Source organism: Gracilinanus agilis, chromosome 2, assembly GCF_016433145.1.
Source record: "Gracilinanus agilis isolate LMUSP501 chromosome 2, AgileGrace, whole genome shotgun sequence".
Taxonomy (NCBI): Eukaryota; Metazoa; Chordata; class Mammalia; order Didelphimorphia; family Didelphidae; genus Gracilinanus; species Gracilinanus agilis.
This window is the reverse complement of record NC_058131.1, coordinates 202334647-202346292: the sequence shown is the minus strand read 5'-3', so window position 1 is coordinate 202346292 and position 11646 is coordinate 202334647. Positions and strand designations below refer to the sequence as shown.

General features: G+C 38.9%; 1 protein-coding gene across 1 annotated transcript in view; it reads left to right on the top strand.

Annotated features, from left to right (window-relative positions):
• The first annotated feature begins 6249 nt into the window (after positions 1-6249).
• ADI1 (acireductone dioxygenase 1) overlaps positions 6250-11646 on the top strand; it is a 21901-nt gene continuing 16504 nt past the window's right edge. Inside the window, exon 1 of the mRNA XM_044660934.1 lies at positions 6250-6436. Coding sequence (XP_044516869.1) covers positions 6317-6436 — 120 coding nt within the window. The 5' untranslated portion in view covers positions 6250-6316. The remainder of the gene's footprint in view (positions 6437-11646) is intronic.

The window sequence follows — 11646 nt, the reverse complement described above, 5'->3', positions numbered from 1 at the left end:
TTGTGCCCTGCCCTGCCATAGTTATTAATATGTTGCCTTCTCCATTAGAATGTGAATCCTTGAGGTCAGTGAGATTTTTTTTTTTTGTCTTTCTTTGTATCTCCAGGGCTTAGCACAGTGCTTAATAAATAATAAATGCATAAGAAGTGCTTTTGGATTGATTGAGTCATTGATTAATATTTTTTTATCATGAGAAGAAGTTTATGGGGGAATGGAGTTAATAGACAGTGATAGTGATGGAAAAAAAGAAGAAAAAAAGGAAATCAATTAAATATTTTTCCCAATCCAATAAACATTTATTAAGTGCCTACTACATAACAGCCACTATGCTAAGCACTGAGGTTACAATTAATTAAAAGAAAAAAGTTTCTACTCTCAAGGAGCTTACAACCTAATGAGAATAGAAGAAACAGGAACATGCTTCCTTCTCCACTTTGTACCTTCAAGTGAACTCTGTCAAAATAAAGTATGTTCCCTAAGGGCACAGATTTTTTCCCTTTCTTTCTGAGTTTCCTTACAAGAGAAGTTTTGCTGAATAGGGGAAGGAAAGGGATGTCCTGTATTCAGAACCTAATGTAATGTAGAAAACAAAGTTATTGACAAAATAAGATACAGCATTTAAAAATGTTTTTAGGTATTAAAAAAAAAAGAAAACTAGTACTGAAATAGACCTTAGAAATAATTAGTTTCTCCTTCCTTCCACTTCCACTCCTTTTTAAAGTCCTGACACCAACCTACCCAGCCAGCATTTAGCATAGTGCTGACCACAAAAAAATCATAAACCCTGATGATTTTCATAGAATCACAGCTGAAGGGTCAGTAAGACAGACAATCAACATTTATTAAGCTCAAAGTGATTTAAAGATCATTAAATACAACTCCATAATTTTATAGATGAAGAAGCTTTGTCTCAGGGAAGTGAAATGTTTTGATCAAGTTCACACAACTCATTAATGCCAGATAACCTATGTCCCTGTGACTCTGGCCAATGTTCTTTCCACCATAATTTTTGTTGTTTAGTAATTTTTCATCAATTAAATATTTTTTAAAATACATGGAAGAGAGCAAAAGGAAGCTCAGAAAAGAATAGAGATGAGAAATTTTATAATTGTGATATAAAGTTTAATATACATTATAAATTATAAGTTTATGTTTCCATGGGCAGTCCTCTTTCCATTCTTTGAATATTGAGACATTCATGATTATAGATATATAGGCTTGTAGTAAAAAATAAAATTTAAGCAAAACAAAACAAAATTGAAAGTATAATATGTAACATGCTTTGAGGGACTTATCCCAACTTCAGCTTATCCTGATGAGTTGGGTCCCCAGAACTCATCAGATTCTAGGACTTCTCAGGACTCTAGGGATACCCCTGAAGGGTTTGGTGTTGTCTTTTCTAGTGCAAAAGTTCATGAGCCCCCACTAGGGTGTTTCTCATGATTAACAGCTGAGAATCATCTAGTTGGGCCGACTTAAATTTTTTTTAGAAAGGTGTATTTACTTAGGTAGTATAGTTGGTACAAAACATTCCTACAAAGTCTGTAACACATCCTTCCACCAGTACATACAAAATCCAGTGGACAATGAGTTCAAACTTAGAATTGTACATTTGGCAAAATGATAAGTTTCCAGCTCCTGGTTGCTAGAAATCTTTTTCTCCCCTTTGTGGGGTGGTCAAAAAGTTCCTCTTAGTAATGGAATGAGAAATTTCTTTTTGGATTCTATATAGTGCTTTGAATCTACTTCCCATTTGTCCTTGGTTTTCAAGGACATTGTTACTAGCTATAGCTATCTCCAGGGATGATGCTGGGATGCTGATGTGAAAAGGAAGTCTAAAACCTTGTTTAAAAGCTCACAGAATTCTCCTCTAGCTGAAAGTGAGGGCAGCAAGAACCAAAGCCCAAACTAATAAATATATATTAATATATATTTAAATAATATAAATATATGTATTTACTACCTTCTTCACTCACAGCTCCTTTTTAGGGGATTTAGTTGGAATCCTCTCTTTCCTCATTCACCACTTGTCAGAATCAGAATTTTCGCCATGTACTGAAATAACTTGAGGTCTTAATTAGTTTATTTTATAGAAAACCCAGCAAGCATGACCTAAGTTTCTTCAACCAAACTGAATATTCTTTTCATCAATGTAACTCCAGCTAATGCAAAGACATTTTGAACAATATTTGCCCTCCTCAGGTCTGCAGTATGTCTTTCAACCTCCATGTTCTTTAAAATATCAGTTACAGTGGCTAAGTGAATATGTCAGTCATTCTTTCAGTACCAAAGGATATATATAGTTTATTTGGTTGGGGTGATGTGAATTCATCAAGGGCAGCTGAATGATTTTTTTCTTATTTTGAGTAACCGATAACTCCTTATTTGCTATTTTGTCCCTTCCTTTCTGATCAAAAGGTTATTTTACTTTGTGGATAAAATAATGAGCAACACTGCCTTCTCTGTTGTTGATTATCGTTATTCTAATTCAAGCAACAGTCCTATTCTTTCTTTGATCCTCCTCTTTTCCCTAGCACTGCTAAGTCACCCAACTCTCAAACTAGACACTTCCTTTTCTATTGCCCTTAGCTTCCCTGATCATGCTTAGCTTAACATTTTGAGTTTTAGCATTCCTGACACTTTTCATAAAGTCCTACGAAATCTTTTTGTAGTCCATATTAGTCTTCTTGCTGTTCCTTACATATAGAATTCCCTCCTGCCTCCATTTCTTTGTAAGACCTGGAATGTATTTCATTCTCACCTCTGCCTCTTAGAATTTCTACACTCCTGAGACTCCATTCTAATACCTCTCCCTTCAAATTAGTTCTATTTGCTTTGTATATAATTGCCAGTAAGTATATATTGTGAATCTACTTGTTAATTAACATTTAGCATATTATTGTCAACGTGGAAAAAAAAAGTAGTACCTACTTGTATAAAAATCTTTATAGCAGCTCTTGTTGTAGTGCCAAAGAATTGGAAATTAAGGGGATGTCTATCTATTGGGGAATGGCTGAACAAATTGTGGTATTCTTTGGTGATGGAATCTCATTGTCCTATAAGAAATGATAAGCAAGATGATTTCAGAAAAAAGCTAGAAAGATCTACTGGAACTGATGCAGAGTGAAATAAGCAGAACAGAGAGAACATTGTAATAATGGACAATAACAGCAATAATGGACAGTAATCAACTGTGAAAACTTGGCTACTCTCGGTAATGCAACGAACTGGGACGATCCTGAAAGACAAGATGGGGAATGCTATCTACCTCCAGAGAAAGAATTGTTGGAGTCTTCTTTCACATCAATGTTTTTATTTTTATTTTGGGGGCTCTTACAACAATGACCAATATGTAAGTGTGTTTTGCATGGCAATAAAAATGAAATAAAATAAAAAAAAAAAAGAATCCTAGTCTCCCTTCAAGGCTTAGCTAACATGTGAAGAGGATTGCATAGCGATTTACCAACCACCTCATATTTTAAAAAGATAAAACACAAGATATTTGTTCAAGGAAGAAGAGCATGCTAATAGCTGGAGACCTTAGGAGGTGGTCTCGGAAGGAAGAAAAGAATTTTGAAAGGCAAATATAGGGAAAAAGTGCATTTTAGGGGAAAGGAGGGATGGTTTATGCAAATACATAGAAACCTGAGATGGGGAAGGGTAAGTAGGCTAGTTTTACTAGAAGGCAGAGAGCCCATTAAAGGTAGTAATGAGAAATATGCCAGGAAAGGTAGGTTGTAGCTAAATTTTGGAGGACTTCAAATGTCAGGCTAAGCTATTTGTATTTTATCCTAGAGGCAATAGAATAAAATACAAATTTCCTCTTCCTCAGAATTGTTTCCTTTTGTGGAGAAAATAATTATAGAAGCTTAATATATTTTTGTGGAATGAATACTAAATAAATGAATCTTGCCACAAGGTTGGACTTCAGCCTGTATCCAGAGGTCTTGGTCTCTGTAAAATGAAGAGTTTGGATTGAATTACGGTGTCTAGTGTGTAGAAAACCCTTAATAAATGCACTTTAGACCTTTAGAGGATTGATCAGTGCATCTCGCTGAGGTTATTGGGAAGGGAACCTTGGGGACTCTGCATCCTTCCCCAGAGGATGCATACTTTTTCACCCCTTTGAGAGTACTAGGACATTCCTTGGGCTGGTTATTTGCTGGCCTATACATATATTATTGAACATGAGTCTCATCAACTCAAGGATTATTTGACTTCAGGTTATTTTGAATCCCCCCAGGCTTTCAAGTAGTCCTCAGCCCTCTTGAAAAGACTCAATCTGTCCCAGACTTAACCTTCCTGTAACCCAATTAAAATGTAAGCTCCTTGAGGGCAAGGACTGTCTTCTGCCTGTTTTCTCTCCTCACTTAGCACAGTGCCTGGCACTTAGTAGGTGCTTGATGAATGTTTATTGATTGATTTCTCTCTAGTGTAACCTTTTATAAACATTCAAAGTCCACATTAACTCCAAGAATTTATCACTTGATCTATAGCCCTGGACATTAAGAAGATAAGTAAAGAGATCTTGGACATCAACTATTTGAAAATGTGTTATCTCTGACACATTTGTCTTTTACTTTTAAAAAATGAGATGCATTATAAAAAGGTGTTCCATAAATTCAAGCTATTTTCAACTTGAAATCTGGAGACCCCAATTCTGCCCCTGACCCCTGAGAATTCACCCCCCCTCCCCCAGACAAGTCCCAGATTTAGCCATTTCAGACTGAATAATAGACCTTAAGGTTCTTAATGGTCCTAGTTGGGTGGGACTAGTAGATCTAAATCAAATGAGAAGTACCCTTTTGTCCTGATAGTTTCTACCATTGAATCAAAATTCTCTCCCAGGTAGCCCAGCCTTTGGCTGGATCTTTCCCTTTTAGTATCCCACTCCCTGATACCCCAGCCTCTGGCTATGATTTCTTTCCCAAACCTGTTTGTAATGTCAGTCAACATACTTCCCTGTCCTTAGTTCCAGAAATGGTATATAAATTCCTCCATTCTATTGTTCTTTGGAGCTAGCAGGGTGATCCTCTCAGAGGTACCGTTACCAGAATGCCAGAGTGCCAGAACCTTTGGCTCAGTGTGGTTTTTAGGCGCTTGACTGTGGTAGCATGGGAATATTCAACACTTAGCTCTTTCCTAATTAAAGACTTAGTTTTTCTGACTACTTTAGTAGTTTTTTAAAGATTAACACTATCATTATTATTAACTGGATTAAAAAACAGGTTGGGAAGTAGGAACTTTTATTTTATTTTATTGGACTACATAAATCTCATTATTTTTTTAATTTAATTAAATTTTTTTTTTCCCCATGGCTACATGATTTCTCCCTCCTCTCATCCCTGTCCCCTTCTAGAGTTGGCAAGCAATTCCGCTGGGTTATACATATATCACTCAAACTCATTTCCACAGTATTCATTTTTGTAAAAGAGTAATCCTTTAAACCAAATCCCCATATCCTATACCCATCCAAACAAGTGATAAATCACATGTTTTCTTCTGCGTTTCTACTCCCACAGTTCTTTCTCTAGATGTGGATAGCATTCTTTCTCCTAAGTCCCTCAGAATTGTCTTGGTATTGCTTTTAGTAGCAAAGTCAATTACCTTTGATTGTCCCACAATGTTAGTTTCTGTGTGTAATGTTCGGGAAGGAGGAACTTTTAAATCAGAAAGTCGTTGCTCACTAAAAGATAATAAATGTGTGAGAAAATACTGTACAAGTCTGGTTCTCCATCAGCCAGCCAAGCCCCATTTGCAAGAATAAGAACGCTGGCTGCCTTGTGCAAAGTAAAAGAAGTCAAATAAGTAGGTCGCACGAATCAGAGTTCTTACTCTTTCTTCGCCTTCTGATTTCCTCACAGATACCGGAATTCCGTAGAGACGGAGGAAGAAAAAGGGGTAAAATTCAAAAGGAGGCTGGGACGTGGAAAGAGATGGGTGTAAATCCTGTTAAATACTGCCAGTCTTGGGTTTGGAGAGACTCTCTAAGGCCTGAATAATGGACAAAAGGCCATTTTATGGAAATTCACTTTGTGTGTTTTGCCAAAGGCCGGGGCTCGCTAAAAGCAGGAATTTCTTATTGTATCGCTTATTGAACCGTAGTTTGGGTTAACTGGGATTTCGGAGTCCCAGATCTCCTACAACCGAGGCTCCAGACCTCAGGCCTGTGGGCGGCGCCATTCGGGAAACAAATAAACGAAAAGCGCCGGGAGATGGGGGTGGAGCCTGTTGAGTTTGGCCCTCGGACTGCCTTAGCCCAGGGTCTTCTTACTAGAGTTCTCCGAGGAATCAGATCGCACCCCACGGAACCGAGATGGTGGAGGCCTGGTACATGGATGACTCTGAGGAGGATCAGAGGAAACCCCACAAATTAGAGCCGGGGCGTCCGATCAGCCTGGCCCAGCTACAGCAGCTCGGCGTTTTTTACTGGAAAGTAGGTTAGAGGAGCGGCAGCAAGCCCTCCCGGGATCCTGGGGGGAGAGCCCTGAAAGAGTCCCCAGCCTTCACCGTGTTTCAGTTCCGCAGAGTGCCCGAGCAGGCCCTCTAGGAGAGCTGCGTGCCTTTCTGGGGGCTACAGTGCCCCCCAGTGCCCAGGCTTCCGGGAGGTGGGAGCCCGCGCCGGGCCTTACAACGTTGTTACCCAGCTGGGACCGCCGTGACCCAGGGAGGCCCGTGCCAGCTGCCGCACGGTATTAATTGGCAAAGTTGCAAAAGGCTTCATGCTGGCGGAGTGTCGGTGCAGCTGGGTGGGAGTTGGGATTGCGGCTTAGGGGAACCGGGAACTTCGGGGAGTAGGGCGCAAATGTTCTATGATTAGTGTGTGTGTGTGTGTGTATGTGTGTGTGTGCAGAAGACTCATGTTCCCGAGTTCAAATCAGAACTCAGACTAGTTGTGTGACCCCGAGCCTGTCAGATAATCTTGTTGGCCTCGGTTTCCCCTTCTGTAAAATGAGCTGGAGAAGGTAATGGCAAACCATTCCAGTGCCTTTGCTGAGAAAACCCAAAATGAGGTCATTGAATAATCCGACATCACTGAAAGATTGAACAAAAACCACCGTAATAATACTTTCCCCAGGGTATTGTTATTGTGGTGAAGATTAAAAAAGATAGCTCTTGTACAATACTTAACAAACATTAAAGCTGCTGTGTAAATATTGAATTTGTTTTTAAATCTTTGAACTTTCTCTAACAGTATATGTGTGACCTCATAAGTGAAATTTGAAGACAGAAGAGAATAGTGGAACCTAACTCTGTGGCTGGCACATAAAAGGCACTTAATAAATGTTTACTGATTTTCTTCTTGGGCTCTTCTGGGGGCTTCCAGCCTTTAGCTCTTATGTCTTAAAACTAGGTGAAATGAGGTCAGCTGGATGGCTCAGTGTATTGAGAGCCAAATCTAGAGATAGGAAGTCCTGGGTTCACATCTAACTTTAGTCACTTCCTAGCTGTGTGACCCTGGGTAAGTCATTTAACCCCCATTGCCTAGCCCACAGTACTGATTCTGGGGTGGAAGGTAAGGGTTTAAAAAAAGAAAACAAAATCCGTGATATCTCAGAATCCTTCAGAATAAAATTAGATCAGCTATCTATGTGGTCTACTGTTTTAAAGTCAATAGAATGCTAGGCCAGTTGGTCTTAACCTTTTAAGTGTCACCTGGCAAAGCCTATCCATTCTCAGAATAATGTTTTAAAACGCATGAAATAAAATACCTAGGATTACAAAGGAAACCATCTATAATTAAATAATAGTAAACATATTTTTTGAAAACAAGTTTGAGGACTTCCAGTTAAGAATTGCTGTCTACCTTTGTAAAAAATAAGGGGGGAGATGGCCGCGGGGAAGAGAACTGTCTAGTCTAATCTGTATCCCTCCATTTTACAGATTGGGAAACAGGCCCAGAGAAGGTTATAAAGTGCCCAAGGTCATCCAAAGAGGAGATTTGGGATTTGAAGTTAGGAGCTTAGACTCCTAACTCCAAAATTATTTCCATTGCCCCCAAGTCACCTTTTAATGTTGGGCTCTTCCTCTTGGAGAGTGGCTTTCTTGCTGTGACTCCTACCTTACATAGGGACATAGATTTCTAACTGAAAGGGACTTCAGATCTTCAAGTCCAAGTCCCTCATTTTATAAATGAAGGGAAAGGCACAAACATTTATTAAGAGACCTCTGTGAGTTAGCCACTGTGCTAAGTGATTTATTTCATTTAATCCTCATGACCCAATGCTGTTGGTGCTGTTGTGATTCCCATTTTACAGTTGAGCATGACTTGTCCAGGGTCACAACTAGAAAGTGACCAAAGCAGGATTTGAATAAGGTCTTACAGACTCCAGGCTCAGTACTTTATCCATTTGTACCACCTAGTTATCTAAATTAAAGAAACTGAGGTTCAGGTAAATGATTTGTCTAATTTCATACTAATAGTAAGAAAGGGTCATATACAAGATTTAAATCCATGCTCTCTGACTCCAGAGCTTTCTGGGCAGGGAAAGGTGGCAGTGTCCCCATTTTGAGAAAATATGTGCCAGTCTGCAAAAAAAAAGAGAGGCCCTTGTGAGAAAGTAGTGAGGAAAGGAATTGATTTGGAGCAATAGATGTGGATAGGAATCCTATCTTTGAGATACTATGACAAGTTTCTTTGAACTGTGAGTTCATCTCAAAACTGGACGTGATCTCTGGTTTCATTTTCTCCCTGATGATTGTTTGCTGTGCACAGGATCTTATACCAGGCTTTAAGGATGCAGACATGAGAAAATGACAGACCTTTTTTCAAGGGACTTTCTCACCTGGGAATTGGGAACTCACTCTTAGACTAGGGAGGTTAAACAACAAAGGAAGGTCCATGCAAAGTGCCTTGATGTAGAGAAGACTTCTTGGGAGAGGTAGTGTCTGAAATGGATCCTGAGAGGAGGTGGGAATTAGAAGAGAAAATGAGGATGCAGGAGGAGAGTTGGAGGGGAGCCCATTCAAGATAGGGGGGTTAGTAGAAACAAAGGATCCAAGAAGAAAGAAGAAATCAGGAATATTGGGCACTGGCAGTAGTGTAGAAATCACATGTCTTGCTAGGCCTTATGCTCTCTCCCTTTGCCCCCCAGCAGCAGATTTGAAAGCCTAAATATTTTTTCTTTGCTGTAAGTATTCTAGAGTGACCTGCTGTTCAATTGATACCTTCTGTGTCAATCCCCTTGACATAATGAAGGTCTTTGTAAGCAGGAAGTTGTTGAAAATTGAAATTGAACACTCCAGAGTTGCTGACTCATTTAAGGAGGTTGATTTTTTTTTTTTTTTTTAGCCATTTAGGCATCTTCAGTTGTTTCTGACTCTTTGTGATTCCCATTTGGAGTTTTCTTAGAGATACTTGGAGTAGTTTACCATTACCTTCTCTAGTTTACCATTACCTTCTCTAGCTCATTTTATAGACGAGGTAACTGAGGCAAACAGGTTCAAGTGACTTGTAAGTCACTAGTAAGTGTCTTGAGAGCTTGATTTGAACTCAGGAAGATGAGTCCAGTTCCAGACTTGGCACTCTATACATTGCTCCACCTTGCTGCCCCTAAAATTTTTTTTCCACGTACCTTTCTTTATTTAAAAAAAGTTACTTTATGGATAACTTTTGCTTTTTATATCAAAACAATTTCTGAATCTATCTCCCTCCCTAGAAATGAGCCATCATTTTGTAATAAGAAAAAGCAGTTCAGCAAAAATCAACACATCAAAGCTTTCTGACAGTATATGCAGTATTCCATATTCATAGTTCCCTGCAATGAGGAGAGGAGAGGGACATTTTCTCCCTTTTTCTCTGGGGCCAAGCTAAGTCATTATAGTTACCTACCTGTACCTTTCTCTTTTTATTCAACAAATATTTATTGAAAACTTCCTACTGGTGCTGGATGCAGGCAGTTGTAAAGCAACAAAATGATTTGTTTCTTTAATTTAACAATGTAACACATGTGCCTTGCACATTTCTGAAAGTTTAATTTATTAATTATTAATGAATTCTTATTATTAATACATTTATAAATGTGAAAGGCATTCTGCTGGGTACTGGAGAAACAATCCCTGCCTTCAAGGAGCTTAAATTCTACTAAGTGTTTATAACATTTACACAAATAATTAAAGTATTTGAGTGTGAGAGAGTGTGTGTATGTGTGTGTGAGAGTGTGTGTGTGTGTGTGTGTGTGTGTGAGAGAGAGAGAGAGAGAAAGAAAGAGAGAGAGCATGCACTAGTATGAACTGTATTTCGGAGAGGAGAGACAGAAGAAAATAAAATGTCATATGGGGAATAGATATGGAGGAGTGAGGCTTGATGTGGAAGAATATGAAATATCACTTAATTAAGTTCTGTTTTGTTTGCTTGTTTCTGTTTTAGCTCTTACCTTCAGTCTTAGAAATAATCCCATGTATTGGTTCCAAGGCAAAAGAACAGTAAGGGCTAGGCAATGGGCTTTAAATGACCTGCCCAGGGTCATATAGTTAGGAAGTTTCTGAGGCTAGATTTGAGCCCAGGTCCTCCCATCTCTGAGCCTGACTTAAAAGAAAAAAGCATTATGGTACAATGGAAAGAGCAATGGATTTGGTTCAAATCCCAGCTCTACCACACATGGTTGTGACTTTGGGCAAATCACTTCATCTCTCCGGGGCTTCCTTTGTTAAATAAAGAGCTGAACTGAACAACCTTGGAGAACATTTTCAGCTCCATCATTACCTGTATTTAAGATAATCAAAAAGAGTTACCATTTGGCAAGGGTTAGCTGGAAAGTAAAAATGAATACTCACTTTCTTCTCTTTTCCTTCTCAACATCAGAATTCCAACTATTTCTTGTAAGGAAATGGCCAATATTTTCAGATCATATTTCTCCTATCTGGGAACCCTTCTCTTGTTCACACCTCTACTCTCCCTCTTGTTTCAGAGGCTGGAGCTTCACTGAACCTCTTCTATTTAAACCCATCTCTTCAATGACCACCAATCCACAAGTGCATGGTCTCAAGTCATCTAACTGCTATTTAGGAGCTTGTTTAGGAGTTATCAATAAACTCTAGGCACAGCTGGGTGGCTCAGTAGATTGAGAGTCAGACCTAGAAGCAGGAGGTCCTAGGTTGAAAATCTGACCTCAGACACTTCCTAGCTGTGTGACTCTGGTCAAGTCACTTGACCCCCATTGCCTAGCCCTTACCACTCTACTGCCTTGGAACCAATACACAGTATTGACTCCAAGACGGAAGGTAAGGGTTTAAAAAAAATTTATCAATAAACTCAAAGCAAAAAATTCTCATCTTAACTAAATCAGCCTCCTTCGAAGCAAAGGAAAACCTAGCATTCTGGATAGAAGTTTAAATCTCTGACCTATTTAACCCTATGTACACCAAGCTAGTCCCTGGTATCCTCCAGTGAACACCCTGCCCTGCATTTCGTTAACTAACAAATTGAAGACACAGAACACTTATGATTATTTATAGTTCATATGAGATAAAAATCACATGAAAAAGCTTAAATAGAGAAAATCATGTGAAAGGTATCTGCCTATGACAAGCACTGTGGAAGCAAGTTAAACTTTTTTTTGTTTTTTTAAATTTTTTAATCATTTATTAATATTCATTTTTAGCATGGTCACATGATTCATGCTCCTACTTACCCCTCCCCCCCCC